This window comes from Mytilus californianus, unplaced genomic scaffold (genome assembly GCF_021869535.1).
Source record: "Mytilus californianus isolate M0D057914Y unplaced genomic scaffold, xbMytCali1.0.p SCAF_7, whole genome shotgun sequence".
Lineage (NCBI taxonomy): Eukaryota > Metazoa > Mollusca > Bivalvia > Mytilida > Mytilidae > Mytilus > Mytilus californianus.
Window position 1 is genome coordinate 19619595 of NW_026262723.1, and position 26373 is coordinate 19645967.

The 26373-nt window shown below is 30.5% G+C and overlaps 1 protein-coding gene across 2 annotated transcripts in view; it reads right to left on the reverse strand.

The window, feature by feature from the left end:
- Nucleotides 1-26373, reverse strand: part of LOC127709900 (BAI1-associated protein 3-like) — a 131066-nt gene that overhangs the window by 42705 nt on the left and 61988 nt on the right. For both annotated transcript variants that reach the window (XM_052215586.1, XM_052215585.1), the window contains exon 4: nucleotides 18028-18105. In XM_052215586.1, coding sequence (XP_052071546.1) covers nucleotides 18028-18105 — 78 coding nt within the window. The remainder of the gene's footprint in view (nucleotides 1-18027; nucleotides 18106-26373) is intronic.

The window sequence follows — 26373 nt, forward strand, 5'->3', positions numbered from 1 at the left end:
GTACGGTCTTCAACACGGAGCCTTGGCTCATACAGAACAGCAAGCTATAAAGGGCCCAAAAAATTACTTGTGTAAAACCATTCAAACGGGAAAACCAACGGTCTAATCTATATAAAAAACGAGAAAGCATATAAGGAATATAACTCTTTATGGGCAAATTGGTTTTTTTTTTTTTCATTATTAAAGGCAGAAGATTGCATCAATTAAAAACAAAATAATCAGAAACAACTTTGAAAAAGTGTGATTAATAATTTCTTCATAGCTATACTACTTATACTTATATACAGAGAGAGGATGTTTAATAAAAATAGCACCTACTTCAAAGTTCAATTTAAGAATTTCAATTTTTTCTTTTGATTTTTCTTGTATCTTATTCTAGTCGGAAATGTATTCAAACGTGTTTAAAGTATACTTCTAAAATTTAATTAAAGTACTTAAATGCTTCATATTATTCTTCGACAAATAATTAAAAGATGTGGGGTATACGTCAATGAGATAGCAACCCAACGACAAAAATAACCGGATTACATCTAGACACAACCCCAAATCATTAAGATAAATGTATGATATATGTCAGCAACTATTGGGACCGTTTTTATCAGCATAGACGGTGAAACCAACCCTCATCTATTAAATTACTCCTAAACGTGATGACCTGCAAAAAGCTGGTTTATTTTTAGATGACTTTTTCATAGATAGATATTAAAAAAAAAATACAACCCACATTGCAACCCACACTTCCCTGTCATATTATACAATAGGGATCAATGCATCTCATTCGGCTCCTAATTTGTTGACATTTATGAGTTTATAATTTCATAACTCGTATATTGATGACAAGAATGACTTAAATTCGTCTTCCTTTACAACCTCAGATCAGATTATTATTGTTGGTAATTTTATTATATAAAACTATATGTAGACATTAATAGCATTCAATTGGTGCATTAAAGAAGAAAAACGATCCGTCCGAGATTTAATACCGTCTGTAGATAAAACAATATTTCAATCTGTCAAGAGCACCCGAGCTCACCCGAGTTCATCGTTAATGTCTAGAGTGGTTCGTGCTGGTTAATCTTTAGTTTTCTGTGTAATGTTTGGTTGGCTGATATTTCGTCTTTTCAATTTTTGTTGACAATTGACTAAATGTGTTTCTTAGATCTATAATTTTTTTAATTACCCCTGTGATATAGTTTTTCTGTTGTTAACTATGGACTGGACAGTATATCAATGTTTTTACATACGTAAAGGTTTTATGTTATGCACCATGATAATTTGCATAGGCGCAATTTTAACCAATCTACCTTTGCTATTCCCTATTGTTAAGGACATGCTTTATTCAACCCTGTCTTTAGCCTGTGTGCTTGTTTTTTTTTTCAATTTATGGTAAGATTGGATTATGTATTTTTGTATAATAATGTAAAATATCCTTTGATAATTTAAAAAGACCATATGTGCGTCAATTAATTACACTAAATCCCTTTACGCAATTTCTATCAAGGAATACTAATAGTAAACAACAGTTTTGGAATAACTTTTCAACTGGGGAATATATCCTCAATATGCAAAGCAGCAATGTGTCTTCATACAATTTTAAGGTTAACAATGAGAAAAAGAAAATAATCTCTGTAAGTACACATTTCAGATTTGGTTCCAATTATTGGTTTTGATGAAAAAAATATATTAAAATAGGAACAATTTTGATCAGTTGTACCTTTTCACTTCATCTAGCTTAAAATGATTGATAGTAAAAACGAAATTTAGACAATATTTAAATTCATACTGTTTTTTCTTTATTAATTTACTTAATATGAAAGTCTGTTTCTTTTTACACTAAAACAATAGACCCAATGGAAAATTTTGCAATATTTTGATTAAATTGCTTATAGAAAACCAATTTTAATCTCAAATTATACTGAAAGTAAATATTCAATGACACGGCTTAGAAATTCGATTATGGCGTCGAATTAAACGATAATTAATGGTTCACCATCAGACCATATTTTAAGGGAAAACTAAATAAAAGACAAAAAAAGTATTGGTCCTACATAAGGTGCATGTACGCTAGAGGAATATACGAACTTTGTAAAAGAAAAAAAACCCCAAAGAATAAACAGCCATGATCACGAAAAAAATATATCAAACATTTTGTTCTGTTCCCGTCGTTTATTGGTACCCTCAGTAATTATGAGTCATTGACAGCCTTAATGTAAATAGTAATATGCTTTATTTGCACTTCACTACTTTTGATAATTGGTTTTAGTGGTGAAAATAATTTGCAATGCTTTTATTGTTTGTTTATAAGAGAAAGATTAGCTTGCTATTATATTAAATAAAAAATATTGATATTTACAGTTAAAATTATAGTTTTATTTGCATGCGTTTCTATAGAGGTATATGAACAATTATTCCTTCCTATTAAAATTTGCTGTTAAATTAAGGAATATATCTCCCTCATGCAAAGCTCTGAATCCTTGCCCGGCTTTAGCTATACTTTTTTGTCCTTTTAGGATTATAGCTGTTCATCCTTGCCCGGCTTTGGCTATACTTTTTTGTCCTTTTAGAATTATAGCTGTTCATCCTTGCCCGGCTTTGGCTATACTTTTTTGTCCTTTTAGGATTATAGCTCTGAATCCTTGCCCGGCTTTGGCTATACTTTTTTTGTCCTTTTAGGATTATAGCTGTTCATTTTTTTAATAAGCTTTTGATTTTCAGATATTTTGACTGAAGAGACATTTATTGTCGAAACGCGCATCTGGTGCAGAAAAATGGGTACCGTTAATGTTATTCAAGATCAAAATTTCGAGTATACACTTTTCCCCTAAAATGGTGGATATCTATGACAAAATGATGCAAATTATTCATGAGAAATAACTGATATATATTGTATCGTATTAAGAGAGAAATATATTAAGGAACCTTATCTTATCTTTAATGAGAAAAGTATTCGTTAGTAAACAGATGTTGCATTTGGCGTAAACATGCCTTTCCAAAGCAAAGCCAATTACTCATAAAATGTGATTTTCATACCTGCAAAACTATCCATTGTCTTAGGAAATACATTGTCGATATATATTGTGTTTCCTCATTAAGCAGGTTGTACTAAGCCTGATATAAAAAAAACAAAGATACCCAATTGGTATCGAACCCCTTATTCATGGCTCCATTGCTTTCTTTTTTCACCAAATTCGGGCATTTATAATCATTTCAATATAAAGTTCAAATAAAGTGACAGTCATTTCATGTCAAAACAATACCTTAGCCTGACTTTTGCTGAAATATTCAACATATTGTAACTTTAATTGCGCATTAAAGCATTCTGGTTCCAGGAAGTCAGAAAAGACCAAAATTGATTTACTTTCGATCTTAGAGATAGGCAAAATATGCCATTCTTTTTCAATTTCATACATATTTTTTATTATACATAATAAACATCCAACAAGGGTTCAACAGTGATACTAGATCCTTTAGCTGTCATTAAAAATACCAAAATTATCCAAATATTTTACATATTTTGACAGCAATAGATATGCGTAAGAAATATTTTGTGTGAAATATATTCTTCCAGGACCCGAATTAGTGTTTCTAAACCAAAAGTATTAACTCAGACCATTATTAAAATAAAATTTCATGCTTGCATAAAAAGAGGAACAACAGGCATATTAGTATTTAAAAAAAAATCAAAATAAACACGGAAAAAAATCAGACTGAAAGAAACATAATATATCTTGATTTCTAGATATTTTTTATGTGTCGCTTTGTAACTCATATTGACATATACATGTACCACACATCTGTGGTTATTTGGAAATAAACTCATCATAGAAACCAGGATTAAAATTGTGTACTCCAGAGGCGCGTTTTGTCTACAAAAAAACATTAACGTTCGAATAAAAAAAGTTAACAAGACCAAACACTGTACAAAGTAGGAGAGCATTATGGACCCGAAATTCCGAAAGGTTTGTCAAAATAAAGCTAAGGTGATCTATTCCTGGAGTAGAAAATCCTTAATATTTCGAAATAATTCATAGAAAAAAGACACACCAAAAGTTGATGGTTGGTGTGGTATTTTGTACTGTCTAATATGTTTTTGATTCAAGATATCCTTTTTATGTATTATCTTACCAAGTTGATACTAGATAAAGATTAAGTTCCAGTGCAAACAAAAAAAAATTATAGCATCTGTAGTCTTTCTAAAAAGACTAATACATATATCGAAAGCTTTAACACACAAATATGTCATAGGATCATAATCCTTTTGATAAACAAATAGAATAGATAGCTGCTTTGATTGCTTCACTCAAACATAATGAAGTTACTAACACGTCAACAACCGTTCATTTTGACGCTCATGTCTTAAATATGTAAAAAAGCTGAAATCAGTTTCCTTAAAATGTGTAATGAAATCAAACCTTAGTCATTACTTTACCCTTTTTATTTTAGCTTAAAATGCACTTTATAAAATGCAATATACGTCAGTTTGTCTTTACATTTGAATTCCTTTATATTACACAGACAACCATTGGTAAACTATTTGATTTATTGCTTCTTTAACAACTTATATAAACAAAAGAAATGTTTTATAATCTAACGGGCAATCTTTATTTTTTTAGAATTTTCCTCGGAGTTCAGTATTTTTGTGATTGAACTTTTTATATTGAATAATGCTAAAACTAATGATTTTGAAGAAAACTGATTCAGTATCTTATTTCCATGTTAACCCTGGAACAGGGGACATTAGTTTTCCACAATACATCGGTCAATATCGGGCGAATAAAAAACCCGAATGTCTAAAAAGACCGAAATGTTGATGTTATCTAAAATCCACATAATGTGGACAGCATAGGAAATTCAAAAAGTGCGAAAATATACATAGAAGAACTCGAGAAAAAGGTTATTACTGCTAGAAAGAAACACATTTTACTGAGACCTTTAGTTTTGTTTGTTGAGTTTAGTCACACAATGTTTAGACCTGGACTTTCGGCCATTAAACTTTACTCAGTACTCGAATTACAAAATTGTACTTGAAACATTAAATCCAGTATTTTCATTGGTTCATGAAGTCTAAATAAAGGCAACAGTAGTATATCGTTGTTCGAATTCATAAATCGATTGAGAAAAAAAAAACAAATCCGGGTTACAAACTAAGTACGATTTTTATGACCGTCAGCTATAGAGGAAAATTTATTTTGAATGGGGATGAATTCCCATGACGGTTGATTCATGTTCTCCGTCTCGGTCCGTTTACAAGCATTTCGTGTGATTCCCTCAGGATGTTTTCTAGGTTAGTTTGTATATTAGAAATTTACGAGTTTTGAACATATCATCAAAATACTGTCGCCTCTTATTTATAACTGGAGATCGTAATTGTACACAACTCCACTGCTCATCTTACCTTATAAACTTTCATTAATATTATTAGCTTAAATAAAGGCAACAGTTGTATACCGGTGTTCAAAGTTCATAAATCGATTGAGACAAAACAAATCCGGGTTACGAACTAAAACCGAGGGAAACACATCAACTATAAGAGGAAAACAAAAGAACAACAGGAACACTGAAGTGCAACAACAACAAACGCCAACATACATAGAAACGAACTATTTGATAACAACTGCCATATTCCTGACTTGGTACAGGACATTTAAAGAAAAAATGATGGGTTAAACCTGGTTTAATGGCTAACCGAACCTCCCGCTTTATGACAATGTTAAAAAAAATTGCTGAAATTACAACACTACGTGACAGAAATACAGCACAAACAAATAATATAATAGTCGACACAACATGCAAACTTCAGAACAACAACGAACATATTCTATCAACGACAAACACCACAGGATATAAAAAGCAGTGACGCGCTTCTGAAACTAACATGCAATCTCGAACTTTATACAGTTATTTTCACAATACTCGTCCAAAGAATTTTCATGACAATGATGTCATGGAAAGGCAATTTTATAATTATTTGGACTACAAACGATAAGACATAACAGATTATCCAACCGAAACCATAACAGAAACATCAAAAATGAATACAAGAATGCTGGATGTACAAAATACCGAGACACGTCGTATAGCAATGCAAATTCACACTCGGGAAAATGACAATGATGGTATTCAAAAGAAATTTTATAATTATTTGGACAACAAACGATAAGTCATAACACATTATTCGACCGAAACCATAACAGAATCTTAAAAATAAACACATGAATGTAGGATGTACAAAATACCGAGACACGTCGTATAGCAATGCAAATTCACACTCGGTATAACAGTCATATTCGGGAATAGGTCACGCTCGGTACTTAAATAAGACCGTTCCCTCTTTCAGTTGAATTGTTTCACAATTTGCTATCCTGAGACCTTTTATAGCGGGGTTCATTCATTTTTTTAGGTCGTACGATGGCCTGTAGTCGTCACATCTTTGGTCTTTGGTACATAGAAGTCTCATTGGCAATGAATTATACAACATCTCTACATTTATATCGCTTTGAAAATGCCAAATCGATGGATGAACATATATTAGTGTTTTAATGTAAATTCCGTGTAAATTAATCTGTCAAATACTTCAGACAACTGAGTAAATACATCTGTTGTGTGACATGGCTGCATTGTAGTATTTGTTGACAACTTGGAGTGTTAAACATTCCCAATGTGCATTAACGTGCTGTTCATGATAATAGCTGTTCATGATAATAGCTGTAATATTGATATTAAATTAAAACATGAGCCTCATTTGTCAACTGTCTGTGATAATCAAGGTAGATATTTATTTCAATTACTGTGAAGAAAATATTTGCGAATTTTGTTAATGTTATCATATGAAGTCGAGCTCAAATTAAATTCGATCGATTTTTTTGCATTCAGCATTTCCAACATTACATAATGAAACAAACAATTATTAAATTTTAAACAATTATTTCCTGCACCGTTTCTATTCATTGTTGTTTGCGCAGAATCAAATGAATAATGAACAATATGGAAGTCTTATGAAGACCTTAACTCTATCCTGTGTATGTTTTTGTCTCGCCTTGACAGAGTCAAAAAGCGAGACATAGGTATGCTGTTTCCAGCGTCATCGGCGGCGGCGGTGGCGGGGTCAACAAGATATTAGTTTGTGATAATGTCTAGATTATGGTGAATGACAAGTGGTAGGTCAATGATATTTGGTATGCAGTTGTTTTATCATTGGCACATCTCATGGAGATTATTTGGCCCTGCCACCTCAGTCATGGTCTATTGACTTTGAAACTTTTGCTTAGTTTACATGTATTAGTTAGTGATAAGATAAGTTTAAGATAAACTGCTGATGTTAAGTCAATGATATTTGGTTTGCAAATATTTTGGCATTTGAATGTATCGTTTCCATGGAGATAATAAAGCCCACCCCCTCATCATGGTTCATTGACTTTGAAATTTTTACATAGTTTACAAGTTAAAGTTTGTGTGTAGGCATGTTTAAAGGAACGACTTATAATAAGTCAATGGTATTTGGTATGCAGTTGTATAAGCATTGGCACATCTCATTTCCATGGAGATTGTTTAGCCATGTACCTTCAGTCATGGTTCATTGACTTTGAATATTTGCATAATTTACATGTTAAAGTATTGCTATTTTAATTTCAACATTTGCATAATCAAAATTACAAAAAGGCGAGAAATATCTCTGTGATAACAGGTTTTTTTTTTTATAGCGATGGTTGTTTTATCTAGAATTATATTATTTTGATTTAATTCAGTTTTATTATTGGGTATTACAATTAAATTTCATTTAAAAGCAGACATAATGTGTAAATATCATTCTCTTATATTTTTTTTTTTATTTTTGTCCAACAGTTTTACCTCGCTACATGCTCATGTATTCAGTGGTTGTCTTCTGTCATATCTAAATATTTTTGTTTATTATGGAATTTAGTGTTTGTTGCAAATCTTTGATATTTTCTACTTTAAACTTTTAAAGACTGGTGGTTGGGGGTGGGGGGGGGGGGGGGGGGGGGGATCTAGAAATTTAATAATCAGATTATGTTTATAGATGTAGTCCGTAATCATGCTGATCTCAAGATGTGTATTTTGTACGTTGGGTGGATGTCTCATTGAAATATATCTCACGTGTACTTTAATTTGCCTTTTTAGTTTGGATATATGATTTATGATGCAAATGGAATTCAATTCATGTGATTATTTGTCTTTAATTTTTCAAAGCTTATTCTAAAGCTACAGACCCTAGTGACAGCATTGCTTTATATTTTTTATGTACTTAATGATAATACAAAGTATATATCTGAAAAAGCCAGACTCACAATATAACATAAAATAATTGGATTATATTTAACCTTGAATGCACTTACTTTAGATGACACTAATTAAAGCAGGTAATTTGATAATCCAATATAAAAAGAATTGATTTCACCATGGTGACTGTAGTATTCATACATTAGTTGAATGTATCTGTCAAATTGAAATATTGAGGAATGAGCAACATAAAAACAAGAGTTATTCTTCAACAATGGAAAAAGAAGATAAAGAACCAACCACAATAATGATGTTTGCATATGAAATAAAATATAGCAGTCTTTATGGATCTTTATAGATATGCGACAGTAAAGATACAAATGTGTATTAAATAAGTAGAGGCAACAGTAAAGATACAAATGTGTATTAAATAAGAAGAGGCAACAGTAAAAATACAAATGTGTATCAAATAAGAAGAGGCAACAGTAAAGATACAAATGTTTATCAAATTAGTAGAGGCAACAGTAAAGATACAAATCTGTATTAAATTAGTAGAGGCAACAGTAAAGATACAAATGCGTATTAAATTAGTAGAAGCAACAGTAAATATACAAATGTGTATTGAATTAGTAGAGGGCTAAGGCAATAGTAAAAATACAAATGTGTATTAAATAAGTAGAGGCAACAGTAAAGATACAAATGTGTATCAAAATAGTAGAGGCAACAGTAAAGATACACATGTGTATTAAATTAGAAGAAGCAACAGTAAATATACAAATGTGTATTAAATTAGTAGAGAGCTAAGGCAATAGTAAAAATACAAATATGTATTAAATTAGTAGAGGCAACAGTAGTCTACAGATGATCAATTTCATTAAAAAAGAAGATTAAAAAGAAGAGCGAAACATTGAGTCAAAGACAAATATCTAGCCATGGTTTCTGTACCAATTACACAGTATTGGTCTATGATATCGTCAATTAAGAACAGCCGCTTGTATAGTGTATGACGGCATGATTTCAGGCCAGCAGGTCAAAAACTTTGTTCTTGCTTTGAGTAACTGTACAATCATTCTTTGGTAAGGCATTTCCATTTTTCATTTTATTCACACTGTACAATTAAATGGTAAAAGATCACAAGGGGACAGAACTACAAAAAAAAACATTAACTAATTTGAGCAGGAAACAACGAATTCACACCATGATGGCGAAACAGTCATTACTGTTTCAATCGTTGGGACAAGGAATAATAACACTTACGCTTTAGTTAGATACAGAAGTGTCTCACTTCAAATCATTTGAGCTTATAAAACACCATGTCAAAGATGAAGATTAACAGATTTGTGGCAACATTTTCATAGATATATTTGAAACTTTTAAGTTAAACAAGAATGCCTTTAAAGTACTGATGAAATCACGTATTATAAACGTTTTACTAAGTAACCCAGATCTATCCTTAAGTTCAAAATATGTTCTTTCGAAAAACATTCAATATTTTCACATACTGCGACTGTGCTATTTGCGCAGTCAAATTGCATTGACCATATAATCACTTGTGATAAACAGTTACTGACCTATATCGCCTTGTTTATAATGGTAACAAAGCGATTCCGTAGAGCTTTATTTATGACGTCATCAAAAGGTACAGGTTCGCGGAATTTTACGTCGTTTGCTCCAAATTAAAAAAAATGATGGTTTTTACCATAAATATTTCATTTGAAACAGTTGTAGATAAAGGCAACAGCAGTTTACCGGTGTTCAAGAGTCATAAATCGATTGAGAGAAAACAAATCCAAGTAACAAACCAAAACCGAGGGAAACACATCAACTATAAGAGGGAAACAAAGGAACAACAGACACACCGAAGTGCAACAAAAACAAACGCCAACATACATAGAAACGAACAATCTGATAACAACTGCCATATTCCTGACTTGGTACAGGACATTTTAAGAAAAAAAATGGTGGGTTGAACATGGTTTCATGGCATGCCAAAACTCCCGCTTTATGACAATGTTAAAAAATATCGCTAAAACACTACGTGTAAGAGTTGCAGTATATAAAGAATAACCATATATTGTCTCGAAATATAAATTGTATTTGTACTCGGCTCAAAACAGGATGTAAATGCTCGAAAAAGCCTCGCTTTCTACCTGTTTCTAAGCCTTGTACAAATAAAATTCATATTTTGAGACAATGTATGGTTATTCTATATGTACAATCCTGATATCTTTGATGAGTTTTTATTTGGTAAGGTATTGGAAAACTTATGTTTAAGACATTTGTTCAATATTTTTTGTAGGGTACTCATTCAAAATGCCGTACATGCAATTTGAAAAAAAACATTTCCGATATTTAAACAAAGTAAAATGTTTTATTTTATGTCAATATCAATGATAGAAATGACATAACTGAGTTTTTAAAAAAGTATGATAATTATACCGATACGGATTTTAGAAAAAATACTTTTACTTCGTTTGAAAAATAGTTCCTGTCAAAATTTTGCGTTTAATATCAATAGATTTCAATTGAAAACAAAGAATTCGTTTAACTGATTGTTACGTTTTAATTTAATAGTCCTTTTTTGTAAATTGACTTGATCAAACACATCATTAAGTGGTATAATTTGGACCGAAAGATAGTCAGTTCCATTTACAGATTTTTAAACGTGAATTTAACGTTCCTAAGACAATAAAACGCACCCAAACCATTATTTGCAACAGTACATGTTGTTTTTATTGTTTTTCTGGAGCTATTTTGATACAAACGGCAAATGTTTACTCCTAATCTAATGAAAGAAAAAAATAATATGTCATTGCAATGCCGAGAATGCTTTAAATGACTTTATTGGCTTCTTACACACGACCAAGAGTACATTTTCTTCCTTTTGTTTTACACTTAAATAAGATAAATATAGTGAATTGTTACATACGAATAGCATAGTCATCGTATTTGTTCAAAATGTACCAAGTCGTCTCAGACATAGATATTTACATACAGTTTATCGAATCCTAATGCTGACTTCTTAACCGCGAAGACAGTACTTCAACAATGTTTTAGATGTTAAAATGTGCTATGCTATGAATTTGAATGTCTGTAATGAAATAACTTATATTGGCGATGTTAATACTGTCACACTTAAACAATCTCAATATGAAAAAAGTGAAATTTGCTAAAAACATACATGCATTCGACTCCAATCACGTTATTCTCGAAAGAACCAAAATAATGTTTCTACTATACAGCATATAATAGAACTTTGTTAGTAAAATTTGTAAAACTATAAATAGGTTTTTTAAACAATTCATTCGATAATAGCTAGTTGTTCTGGATAAAATATTTACTCGCATTAAAATATTATGATGCATGTACAATATATATATGTATATCAATTTTTGACATTTTTACCTATTATGTCTATTTGTTTTGCTCACACCTTGTTGTCAATATTATGGAATTCTATATGACTGTCATACACGTGAGAGGTTTAGCTAGCTATAAAACTACCCTTTTCTACATTAGGAAATGCCTGTACCAAGTCAGTTGTTTTCCATTCGTTTGATGTGTTTGAGCTTTGACATTTGATAATGGACTTTCCGTTTTGAATTTTCCTTGGAGTTCGATATTTTTGTTTTTTTACTTTTTATTGTCCGTTAAACAAGAAGTATTCATTTTAGTTATTTCTCACCCTGCAATCCAATAAGGAGTGAATCATAAAAAGTATATAAAAATATAAATTTGATAAGATATCATTGTATACTCCCGATACTGTTCAACAATAACTTAAATCAATCATATAAAGATAATCATATAAAGATAATCATATAAAGTAATAACATTAACAATACCAAGTTGACTACACCAGATGTGCATTCGATAATTAATGTCTCTTCAGTGATGCTTGGGACAAACATATTCAAACGTCCAAGTCAAAATACAAATTGACTAATAAAATAAAAAAGGACAAACAGTAAAGCCAAATCCTAACGAGGAATCAGAGCTATGCAAGAGGGAGAAGAAGTGTTTAACAAAGACATCATATAGTGTAAGGATACCTCCAGTCATTATCATAACTGTTTTTTTTTTCTTTTATTGATATAGACTCTTCCCTCGTCTAATTTAGAAGTCAATTAGCACTTACATAATTGAAAAACAAGAGAGGTTCACAGGCTTTTTTTAAGTACACAAAAAAGCAATTACCGTTAGGATTTGTAGTATCCAATAGAAGTCAAATCATATTTTATTCATGAAACAACAGATAGATAAAAGTTGCTCAATACCGTATCAAATAACATGGACAGACAGTAATGTAACTCTGTGATCCAACTTCTATAATTGAGTTCTTATTTGAAGCCATGTTTTTGTTATTTTATTACTTATTGGTGTTAAAGTATGTACGATGTAACTCAAGATTTATTCCGAGATTAAAAGGAAACAAAATCAAAGGATAATAAAATAGGAAAAATGTCTTAGTATCAGTTAATAGTCTTTCAAATATCACATCATTTGATCTGTTTATAATTAGAGACTTTGATAAGCCTAATTATCATTACTTTTAGTCTATGTTGTCCGTCTTAGAAAGTAAAAAGCAAACGAATTGCATTGTTTAAATAATATACTGGTATTATTTTTTTTCATATTTTTCTATTTTTACTCCATTTATATATTACATATATATATATATATATATATATATATATATATATATATCTAAATAGGCGATTAAGGGTGTAGGTAGGGGTGATTTCTCATTCAATGACAGAAGTGTTTTTTTTTCTCCTCAGGGAAGGAGGAATCACTAAATACCAGTATGTCTTTGGAAATTTATTTGGAAAAATTAACGCAACTTGCCGTTATGGAAAAGGAAAAACTACAATCAATCCTTACTTAAGGATTCTTTATTTGCTACATCAATCGTGGGAGACGTCCTTACATTGGTAGCATTTAACTAGCACATGTCTTGTTTTATGTTTCTAAATATACTTTTTTTTATAAGCATATCACAGACGACACAAAGTTGAACAACCAGATGAAATTTCTAAACAATTTTATGATACCTATCAATTAATAATGTACATTTCATTAGGAAGTATCATTTGCTTTTTTTTCTCTCTCATTTTCCTATTACATGTACCTTCTGTTATGCGTTTTTTTCTCTCTCTACATATAAATACTTTATTATAACACAGTCAACCATATTGTCAAAGTTTCATATAATTACTCGCCAAAACTTACTACTAAAAATAAATTAAGGAATGAAAGTATATATACATAATATTTATGTTATATGAATTTAAGGCGCAATTACTACATAAGTAAGCCGCCTACCAAAACCAATAACAACAACAACAACAAACGAATATAGCACACACACGACAGTGTGGTTAGCGAAGTACATAACAATTTGTTGAAAGTGTGTTTTCATTCAAACTTCAATCCTCTCTTATCAAATGTGCAAATATCATATTTAAGTTAAACCTTCAATTAAATATAAGTAGTCATATTAAAACAACGTTTTTATTAGCTTGATAGGTTGACTTATACGTTATTTGGTCGTTGGTTGAAAGTGGTCTCATTGGTAATCACACCACAGTTCTAATTCTTAAATTAATCGATTTCTAATCGCTAAATGTATACTGTATTTTTGAAAATAATTCAATCCTGTTAAAAATTATAAACAATTTTAACTTCGAAAATTACCGGAGAAATAAAGGCATCATATGAGAAATTGTACTGGTAATAGTTTGTAAAATAAAGAATATAATTATTTGATAATTTTATGTCTAGTATTACAACACAAGAAAACACCAGTCAATCAGATCCATTATTGTCCATTAAACGTAAAGTATAAATCACTATGTTTGATCAAATATGGTATGTATGAACTTCCCCAAAAAATTGAAAGTACAATTGATTTCTCAAAAATAACAGTATTTGTGGATATGCGTCAATTTGGCTAAACACTAGATTTCTGACGTTTACTTATATGCCAAACAAATTACAGCCTTAAAAGGAGTTTATCCATTGAATGATATTATTACAATACAAAAATGATAAACATGTCTACGTATACCTACATAGATTCAAACATAATGAATGATTTGACCAAATGACAGCATATTAATGGCAACAATTATTTCCGGCCAAAAATCGTTGGCGAAGTATATATTAAGAATAGAAGCAAATTTATCGAAAAATTGTCATGAATCTATAGCCATGTATCATGCATTTGCCTTGCGAAAGTATATACAATTATTTTGTGCTATAATTTATTTTTCCCAGAGAAGGGCTAAAGAGAACAAGCAGCCCTGATGTCGAATCCTGAGTTTCCGTAAAATATATCGTTTTTTAAGTTTAGCTTTAAAAGATCAAAGATCGAGGATCATGAAATCATAAATCATCTTCTTCATCCATTCTTTTATGCCTTCCTTTTTGCGGAAAAAAGTTGCATCTACCAATGTACAAATTAACTTGTATTTTATAAAATCATTATTGTGTAATATTGTTCCTCTTTTTTTCCAAATGAATCAGTAGGTTTAAAACACAAAAACATGAATAATCATTGATCAGTAAAACAAAAGAAAGAAAAGCAACAAAATAAATACCTCCTACCCGCAAGTCAACCGATACATGTCTATTACATCTGCAATGAAGATGGGAAATATTTTTTTTTATGTTAACTCCCTAGAAAGTACCAGCGTATCGAAAACAAAGTAAAATAACAAAAATACTGAACCCCAAGCGAAATTCAAAACGGAAAGTCCTTTATAAAATGGCAAAATCAAAAGCTTAAACACATCTAACGAATGGAAAACAACTGTCATATTCCTGACTTGGTACAGGCATTTCCTAATGTAGATATATTTTTCTAGTACTTGAAATTTTTAAGTACCAATATTATTAAAATGCTTTATTACGGTGTATTATAATAAATCGCGTAAAAACAATTAAATGTCAAACTGAGATAAGAAACCCTTTATAAAATCGACTTCTCAGGATATGATACATGTTTTCAAAAAACATCGATTTGATATGGAACGGTAATTTATTTCATAAACAGTAAATAACAACATTAATATTTCAAGTCCATTTAATTTCTTGAAGCACAAGTAAATGTTCTTTAACGTATAAAAAGGCGCGAATTAATGAATAACCTTCATCAGGCAAGCACTGGTCAAAAGTTCAAAAGCTACTTGGTGTAGTTTAGTTCTGCGTCTACCATTTTAAAGCTTTTTTTTGTTGAAAATCACCATATTTCAGTTTTACTCTATTTTGCTAATTAAAACAATTTTTAAAGGTATATCTTTTTTATCCATCGACAAGAATATATGTTATGCAAATAGTCGATAATATAAACAATTGGAAACGTTATCACAGAGTGCTCGTAAATCCTTTGGTGAATATAAATCATCAGACAAAGATGGATAATATATACTATGAACTAATGAAGCTCGTCTGTGGTTGTGTCATATTTTAATTGGTCTTACAATGTACCATTAAAGGAGCGTTTGGTGTTGCTGGCACATTTTTGGTAGCCGCTATTAAATGCATTCATTACTTTCCTAACTTTGGAGCGATTTAGAGGTTGTCGTATTGTATAGACCTTTGTCTTCGATTGAAGACCGGTATATTAATCTCAAGATTTATTTTGTTTTAAAGTGTCTTTCAATTGCTGTCTCATTGACGTAAATCCCATATATCGTTTTATTCGTCTTCGTATTAATTATGAATAAAAGGAGATGTTGAATGAGGAAGTGTAAATCATTTCAAGTAATTTGAAATACCTATGTAATTTGGGGAAAGGAGTTATGAAAAGAGCCATACTTAGCAAAATAAGTAAAATTATTCAATCTTTTAAAGCTATGGCAATATTATCAATGAATGAACCAGTTTCTTCAATCTGGAAACTGTGGTGCTAAACGGTCACTTGTGGTGTTACTTTGACGTCATGAACATGTAAATAATTATGTATATGACTTAAAAATGTACATTTCGCACATAAATTTGGTCCAAATGTATACGAGCAAGAGATTTACTCAAAAAGATATTTTACACACATTGACATATTTGTAAAATACATTTTGTAGCAAAATATCTTTTTAGGTAAACCTCTTGATCATATTAATGACAACATCTCAAAATGAGTTTTTGTTTAGCAGTGTTGCTGTTTTGCACTAAATGCAAGCAGTTTACAGCCCTAATGCCAATATTTAATACAAAATTCATAATATAAATACCGATGTCTGACAGACAAATGTTTTATGAAGATCTGAATGATTTTATTTGATATTTGGCCTATTGATAATATTTATTGGTTTTCGAATTCAAGGAGCCAAAATATTGGCCTCATTATACCTTCTCCCTTCTTTATATTTCGAGCACAAACGTGTTACAATATGTTTCACTACCCTATGTATACTATGTGTATACATAAATGTATTTTGTTATGATTTTGCTTAATAAAGAATATCAAGTTTGTAATTTACTTTATCAATTTGTTTAAATATATCAAGTAGGTCTAATCCTAAAAGTTAGGTAAATCAATCTGTATGTGTTTTTATATCCACCACTTTGAATTAGTCATGCAGGCAAAATATTTGTATTGTCGTTTCTAAGTGCATAAATGCTTATAACATTTCAAAGTGAGTTAGTTTTGTATAAAAATAAAATCACATTGCTATTATTGCTGTTTGAGACTGGTAATAGAATTTTATCTGCCTCGAGATAAATATTGAGGTAACTTAAAGTAGGTCTCATATTATATTTTGGTTATTTTTGAATGATTTCAACATTTTTATAAAACACAAAGAGTAATAGATTACGAAAATATCAGCAGGACAAACATCAAAGAAATTTGACATTAAATGTAACAATGTACAATGTAGTCTTTTCATTCAAGTACAAAATATCTATCAAATCCGAAAACTAATATTAAAAATGAAGCTACTTTTCGCTATTTTGTTATAAAAAATGCCTCAAAAGATATTCCGTCCTAACAAACAAAGTAATGATTATATTAACTTTCCTGTACTGCTTATGTAATGTTAAAGTAATTACTGCTTAATGTTTTTAACCATATAAAGGATATAACAAAAAAGTGATTACAGGCCAGGATAATTAATTTCTTTAATGATGGAAGGTAATTTCCTGTTTAAGTTTTTTCTTCCGCTATAAAAGTTTCCATCGATGGATAGATTGATGATTAGGATTTAGCAAGAAGATGAAATGATATCATAATGTTAATACGCCACAACTTAAAAGCACAGTCATGGCCAATTATAGTTTGAAGAACAAAATGAATAAAAACACTTTAAAGCACGAAAATGAAACCAAGGAACAACTTTAGGTGTCAATGAGTCATAGAATGACATTGTTTTACTTTAAATGTTTTAACTGCCTTGTCAAACAATTTTTATATAGATGACACCTTTTAAAGCACGTACCCGAACATTTGTTAACAATGAACACTGTAAAACTCTATTAACATTGTTGATGATGTTTTCAAAGTCTCAAAAATATATTTACATATTTATGATAAACTAGACCCCAAGGGTAAAGATATGAGTTAAACATCGCGTCATTCTAGAGTTGGTTAACAAGGAAGTTATTATATAAATTTGGTGGTAAGGAAGATTGAATTGAGTGTTCAAAATGTTTGCTAGACTAATGTTAAATATTATCATATACGGCTGTCTATCTTTCAGCAGTATTTCAAAGTAAAAACACAATAACCCTAAGAACACATTTATGTACCAGTTTTGGTAAATGCATTAATTTAACGTATTAACTTACCTCTTTTCTGCTAATTGGTGGCAGTTTAGGTTTTATGGCAAACTGATTTTCTGATGGTGGTGGCTTTTCCTCGCCGTCCTGAAAATATATATTATTTGGATATAAAACACCATATTTAAAACCTGAGATTCATGAATTTGTAATTAACATTACGATACTGACTACGAAAAACAGATACGTTTTTATAATGCAAACACAAAAATACGCGTTTAGTCTATATAGGATTCATCAGTGGCGATCGAATCAAAACAATTATTTGCAAGACCAAATCAAAAAGTAGAACAGCACTGAAAACCAAGAATTCCGAAAATTGTGCCATTTACATCTAAAGCTATCTACGCTTGGGGGTAGACAAACCTCATTTAACATTTTTTCAACAGCAAATTTACAGAAAACTAACGTATCAATCATATTTTGTGTCAACACAAAGAGGCTGACTACTGGGATCGTGATTCCTTTGAGGTGGCATCTACTCAGTGCTCATTATAATTAATCATGGCTTACAATTTGGTGAAAAAAACAAACTAGCAATACACTACACAAGTTTATATAAGTTTTCAATTATAAACAAATAAGGAAATCAGGTACATGGATCAAACACCTGTAGCCTACATATAAAACGCAAATCTTTCTCAATTTAAAAAAGAAAATATCAAGACAGAAAACCAAAATATAAAGACTCGACAGCCTAGGTAAGTATAAACAATTAACATGTTTTCCTGTGAATAACAAATGTTGGGAAAACGTAAGCTCATACAATACGAAACAAGGAATTATATCAAGAGGTCCTGGTGGTCTACCAAACCATGCTACATGTACGCATGTCGTGCCTTCTTGTTTACCCCATGGAATTTCACTTATTTGTCTTCAATCCGGTATCATTGTCAGACTGTCAAAACAAACGAATATTTGTCAGCAATACGTACCATATTGGCAATCATAATTTCAGATTTGGTAACATTCAGTGGTATTGCTATTTCATTTATTAGAATCATGAAAACTGTACAAACTGAACATCGTTTGATTAAAAGATAGACTTTTGCGTTCCAAAATCTTGAGAGTCATACAAAGACTATAAACAAGATATACCAGGAAAAACCATCTTTTCAAAATGAACATAAAAATAATCAATGGATCAAGTGCAGAAGAACATAGACGGCATGTATATCACCAAAATCACAAACTCACACTAGCTAGTCCATCTCTTCGAAGCAATCATGTTTATGTTTCGCATTATGAATATGCATTTTCATAAATGACGTCTTTTTTTAAAGACTATATACAATAATTCAATACAAATATGAAACATTAAAAAAAATATTTCCAATCTCTAGAGAAATTAGAATCGTTGGCAAAAGGAGATGTCTATGCGTTTGTCCTATCGAATGTATGAAAAGAATGAATGGAAAGCTGCTGGAAAATATATTGAAGGAGCATAAGTGATAAACTTCTTACAAGACGTTTTTATGAGATGTAAGTTACAATTTTGTTTTAAACATAGGAAGGTGCTTGGCAAAAAAAAAAATATGCATGGCATTGGAAACAGACAAGATGAATGACAAGATATAAAGAAGTTAAATCACCTTTAAACTTTCGCAGCATCCATAAATACTGTTTCAGAAGTCTATGGAGGTGATTTTAAGTAACTTTTCTTAGCTTACCATTGCTTTGTCTTATAAAGTATAGTACAGAAACCTGAATAACTTATGTATCTACCCCTCATTTTTGCTCATTCAGCACAAACGTTCGACCATAGTTTTCATTAATGTTTAATTGATATAACATTGAACTGAAGCATAAAATATCTGTAAAATGTAATATTGTAGTGTAAATGATCCCTTTCAATTTCTGATTATGGTATTGTATTTGCACAAATTATTTGTTGTATCCATACCAATGTTTTAATTTCCTTTTAGGAGGTCTTTTGACAAGATAAATGGCATATTGTTAAGCAAATTGAGTAATTAAGGCACTGAAATCAAAACTTGTAGAATTCAAACATTTCCTATCAAATAGACACTGAACTGTATCATTCACCAGTGTACCATTTAATAATTAATATTTGTTCATGCATGACCTACTAGTCCAGTAAACAATATGCACTTTCAGTTTTTACTAGCTTTATGTGTTTTGTTTTGTTCATTAAAAGATTTGTTTCATTTGAACTCAGTCGTGTTAAAGGTACTAAAACATGTTAAACAAATGTGTTTATTTTCTAATCAAAGATTGCAAAACATAATTTGGATGGAAAAATAACTATATAGTGTCTTAATATTTACAGATTGGCAAAAGTATAGAATTTCCAAATTCATCTCTATCGAAAATATCATATATAACTTGGAAAAACAACGTTAATGATTCCTGACTCATCATATTCAAAATGAAGCGAACTAGAAGTCACCACAACATACGCCCATAGAGAGTTGAAACAGTCGAGTTGCTTGCAATTGAAGAACTTGATATGTAAATCATGCATCTGTACCTTTGTGGCTATTTGTAACTATATTAAAACTTAATGCTTTACAATCAAAGAGAATATTCCTCTATATGACCACCATGACTTGCTTAAAAAACAGAAGCTTATAAGGGACGAATTATTATTTAGTATTTTTAAATCTTTGAATTTTCACCTTTTATTTCTGAATTTTTGAATTTTATCGTGATATTATTAACTTAAATCTCAGAATTATCAACTTTAATATCAGAATTGTCGGCTTTAATCTTAATAATTATCAACTTTATCGGAAATGTTGACTTTAACGTCGGAAATTTCGACTGTTCTCACAAACAGCTCTTTTTAGACTCTATAATTTATTCTTAAAGGGTTTCTCAAGATATATGACATTTTGTGATTCGAGAGAGCCATGATTAAAGTTAATACATGTAATTTCGAAATTAAAGTTGATAATATCAAGAATAAAGTAGAAAATTCCGAAATGAAAATTTGTGTAATTCAAAACCAAAAATGACAATACCAAGATTACAGTTGGAGATTTTAAGGTTTAAGTCGATATTTAAAAAAAGATAAAATAATACTTTTTATTCCCATTGCACTCCCGTACTTGAAAGTATAAAATAGTTCGGATGTTTCCTTTTAACTCGGCAAAAAAGGCATTAAGCGGCAAGTGTCATTTCATCTTATTTAACAACTCTTGACATCGGCATTATACTGGTTTCAACAGAAATATAATTTGATCACGAGGAAGAGATTAGCATATATCAAAATTATTAAAATTTTGTTTTTTTTGAAAACCAAATCCTGTTTATATGACATATTTTGGAAATAAAGTATGTTTAAAAGTACTTTAACCTGATATAAAGAAAAAGAAAAAAGAAGGACATGTTTTTAAGTTGGCCTGTCAATTTCCTCTTTATTCAATTAATTTTAATCAGAAAATCGTCTGGGAATTTACTGCTCGAAAACCACAAAAAAAGCCATTTCTTTTACATAATCTAATTGTATTATTTACAGCATGTTATAGTAATTACTTTATCTAAAGAGTACATATTGTGCCATGCCATGTTAAGTCTGTAAGGTTGAACAAAACAATTTACATTATCCAAGAAAACTCTTGATATGTACATTTATAAACTACAAAAACCGTGATTTCCCAGTGTAATTAAAAACGATAATTTTACATCTGAAATAAATTTGATAATTTCGCTCCTCTGATGACAAACAAATATGGGTGTTGTCAAGACATTGTCGATGACGTTGCATCTAAAACAATTGAGACTGTGTAGAAAAAGATAAAATTTCTTTCATTTTCTATTGTATTTCCATTTAAAAAGTCCATGATCAATGTAATAAAAAGAATAACTAATCCAAGAATTCAAATATCGAAAAATATTCAACTCGTGACCGAGCAACACTGACAATTAACTCATGGGGTACGTGCATTTGTTAATTTATTTGGTGTTCGGTCACCTGTTAAATATTTTTCTATATTTGAATTCTTGGATTAGTTATTCCGTAATTATCAATTTCTTTTTTTTACTGTAAAATTTAGGAAAAGAGAATTTTCTTTTCAATGTCTCATAGTGATAAAGCCTTAGGTGCCTATAGTAAGTTAACCAATCAATCAATCAATCAATCAATATCTGTAGGTTATATAATTTACACCTCCCCATATGTGACTGATTATAACTATGCTTTGCTTCTATTATTACTTCTATTCTTATTGTTTTATAATTACGAAGTGTAATATATTTAGAAAATATGATTAATTGGTTTATCTGTATTGACAGTTTTTGGCTATTTCGATAGGAAAAGTTTCAAGTCTGAAAGGGAGAAATCTTAAGCTATATTTCTTGAAGGCGTTGACTTTATATCATATATATAATTATGATCTTCTCGATCAATTTTGGTTTTGGGTTTGTCTAAGTGATCTGTGTGGGATCTTCTGTTCAATATCCAAGCCTATTTAGATTAAACAAAAGGGTATTTTCTGCTTCATTGCTTAGTACAAAGCATTTACAAATGATATCAAAGGCTGGTAGAAGCATGTGTTCGTATCGAATGATCTGTGTGTGCAAAAATGAAGAGCTGATACCAAGGGGGTAATCAGAAATCCTTTTTCTAAAAAGTTCATCGGACGATACCAAGACCTTGTTGATAGATATTTCGTATCAACTTCACAAATAAAACGTCTTGAAGTATAGATTTAAGGTACTGACGTTGTTTATCATCTTAATTACGTGTAATAGTATTCTTTTATTTGCCTTTGTAATTTATTAACCTTTACTGTTTAGTCCATTTTTGGTAATATCCTTTTGGTGTGGCTCGGTACTTATACATCCCGCCATTGTGTAATTGTGCTAAGGTCATTTTTTGTATTCTTGTCTTTCATGTTTGTCTATGTGCTTTGTCTATATGCCATTTTGTTTTTCTTTGTTGACATATTTCTTTGTTTTTATAGTGATTAAGATCATAACACAATGTTGACTGCTGTACCTCTATTTTTGACATTTTTTCCTATTATGTCTGTTTGTTTTGTTCACACATTGTTCATGTTGTTGTCAATATAATGGAATTTTCTGCAACTGTCATACAAATGAGAGGTTAAGCTGGCTATAAAACTAGGTTTAATGCATCATTTTCTACATAAGAAATGCCTGTACCAAGTCAGGATTATGACACTTGTTTTCCATTCGTTTGAAGTGTTTGAACTTTTGGTTTTGCCATTTGCTAAGGAACTTTCCGTTTTGAATTTTCCTTGGAGTTTTTTTACTTTTTTCACAAGACAGGATGAAAATAAATATGCTGCAACACAATGAATCCAGGGAACAATTGTTTTCAAGGAAATGATAAGCATGCGTAGAAACCGACAAAATCGTCCTCCCCACTAGAATATCAAATGGTTGTCCCTTAATACACATTAAACACAATTTTTTCTCAATTTGTAGGTGCTTTATATAATGCTCAGTCAGTTGATGAATAGTAATGTTTACCACATGTAGTTAATTTTAGGTACTGTATTTCGGGTACTGTATTTCAGGTACTGTAGTTGGTAGGTTACTTTATGAAGTAGAGTAAATGTTTGCCTCTAATAGAACCATTGATCAAGGAGTTTTACACAAAGAAGAAGGTCATAGACTGAAAATAATTGAGAGAAACAAATTCCTCCCTGTTTGCAAAACATTACAACATTTATCCACTTACGATAGTTAAACAAGATTAAACCATTGTAAGCGGAAAATAACTCAATTGCAACAGACGTAGAAACTTTATCTATATGTAAAATTATCGCATGGGACACAGATAAACAATACACAGCCCTATGAATAACATGCAATGTATTCCCTTGATTGATATCTATTGTCAAAGCTTATATGTTGATTTACTGTGCAAAATAATATATTTAACTTTTTAGTGATTTGAATTTTTGAATTCGAATATAGATATAATCTTTTCCGTAGCCAGAAGGATTAGAGAAATACTATGAAATATACATGAACATAGACAAAAAAATGCTAATAATATACAAAGCAATAATTTAAATTCCTTGAGATGTCAATTTAGAAGTTAATCCTATTCTTGGAAAACTTATTCGTCTTTGATTGAAAAGTTTATGTTGTACTACACATAAAAAACATCGAGGTTACAAGAAAATAAAATGAAATGTAATTTTACTAATTTAGGGAATTACGCCTGTAAGCAGTCTCAAAAATGTCGCATACACACGTCATGTTGTATAAAGACTATTATTAATGAAAATGCTTTATAAGACAATTTTTAGTTGATAGGAAAAAGTAAAAAAACAAAAATTCCGAACTCCAAGGAAAATTAAAAACGGAAAGTTCTTTATCAAATGGCATAATCAAAAGCTCAAACACATCATACGAATGGAAAACAACTGTCATATTCCTGACTTGGTACAGGCATTTTCTTATGTAGAAAATAGCGGATTAAATCTTGTTTTAAAGCTAGCTAAACCTCTCACTTGTATGACAGTCGCATACAATTCCACATTGACAACATTTTCTAGCAAGTTTTTGTTTTATCCAAAATTAACCTGCTAGCAATTAAGTATCATTAATCTACGGGTCGGTCTCGCTGCTGATGGACTATTCGAAACCGATGTTACTATGCAGTAAGTAACCAGCACTGTCGGTAATGACGTGATATAATTTAATAAATTTGGGTGTAAGATTTCAATTGAATTATGAAACATTACCAAATATAAGGTTACACCTCTGCGGATGAAAGTTTGCTTTTGTATTTCTTAACACATTTATGAGATTTGAACATCAGTAAACTACTGTTGCCTCTAACTTATAATATTTCGACTGGTTTATGTATGCCCCTTTTGATTTTATTATCTGCATTATATATCTGCCTTTTCTAACGGTTGGGACTCAAGAGGATTTTATAAAAATTGTTGATTAAAGGACGAACGCATTGAAAATTGCTTCATTTTTTTTTTAGTTTCTCTCCCTTATGCTTTTCATTCTTAACTGCCTATCTTAAAAATTTCCTTCACTAGTAACTAAACTTTTGTCTGAAACGTTAATTTTGATCTTAACAGCTCTTAAAATACTGAAACAAAATATAACGTCATTTTCAGTTTTTCACTCAATCTTCAGACTTATTCACTGCGGTAAATTCAGTACTGTTTGACAGTTGGCTTGCAGTCAGTCCAGTACTGTTCAGTAGCATTTTAGACAATTCAGTATGATGTTGATGGGTGCAGGTAAATAGAGGTTACTGAATAGTCTAAACAACGACTAAAACTATCTTAACTGACTGCAAGCGAAAGGAATGACCAGTACTGAATAAGTCTGAAAACTGAAAATGACGTAAAAATTTATTGTTCAGTATTCTAAGTGCTGTTTACATTACAAAATACCGTTTCAGATTAAAATGTGTTTACTAGTGCTCATAAGTGCTGGCAAAAATTTATGTATGACAGTATGGTCCTCTTTTCATTGCTTTTGTTTCGTTAGTTCACTTAAAACCTTTATATAACACCTAAAAATATATAAAACCTTAACCAACCGAATATGGTAGTTAACATACAAACTTAGTAAGCTTCAAAGGGATGCAGAAGTTTCATCTTAAAAGGAGATTTTTTGTTTGTAATTCACAAACACTACTATACTTTATTGTTATGACTCATTAGAAAGGTATTTCACTTGGAATCTGAAGCGAGATGATGTATACAATGTTTTTGCATTATACGTTTTCTAGACAAACAGTCAACTCAAACACGCCTGAACATGAAAAAAGGTGTACCGACTTTTTCCTTCAAAAAACTGTTACCGGGGTGCAATTCAATGCTTCAAAACATCATTTTTTTTTTAACTCTCTAGATTTTTTTTCGGTGGAATTTATGCTTATGCACAAAAAAGATCCACATGTATTTGCACCTACCATTATCGACTATTATGTGAACATTTATCATTAATTTAAAAGTTTACAAATATCTGGAAGCTCCATACTATAAATTAAGTATAAACACGTACATAATTGGACAAATCCTAATCTCTGTACCTGCATTAACCTTTTAAAGTCCATAGAAACAAATGTAAACAATTCAAATATACTAACTTGGCAGTTTTTACCTTCTCTAATAAAGAGTTCCATTTCTTTGTTTAATTTCAACTTGATATCAGCCTGAATATGCAACATTTATGTACTGAAATAGTTGAAAAGGGGAATATTTCTACATTTTCAGCACGGCATAAAAGAAAACAAAACATTTATACAACATGAAAAAAACATACATCATATCTATTTATTAGTATAAATAATTGACCAATGAGGACACATGCACCTAAACCACAAGTTTCTAACACATGTTAACTACATTAATCTACCTTACAGTAATTATTTCTAATGTCTAC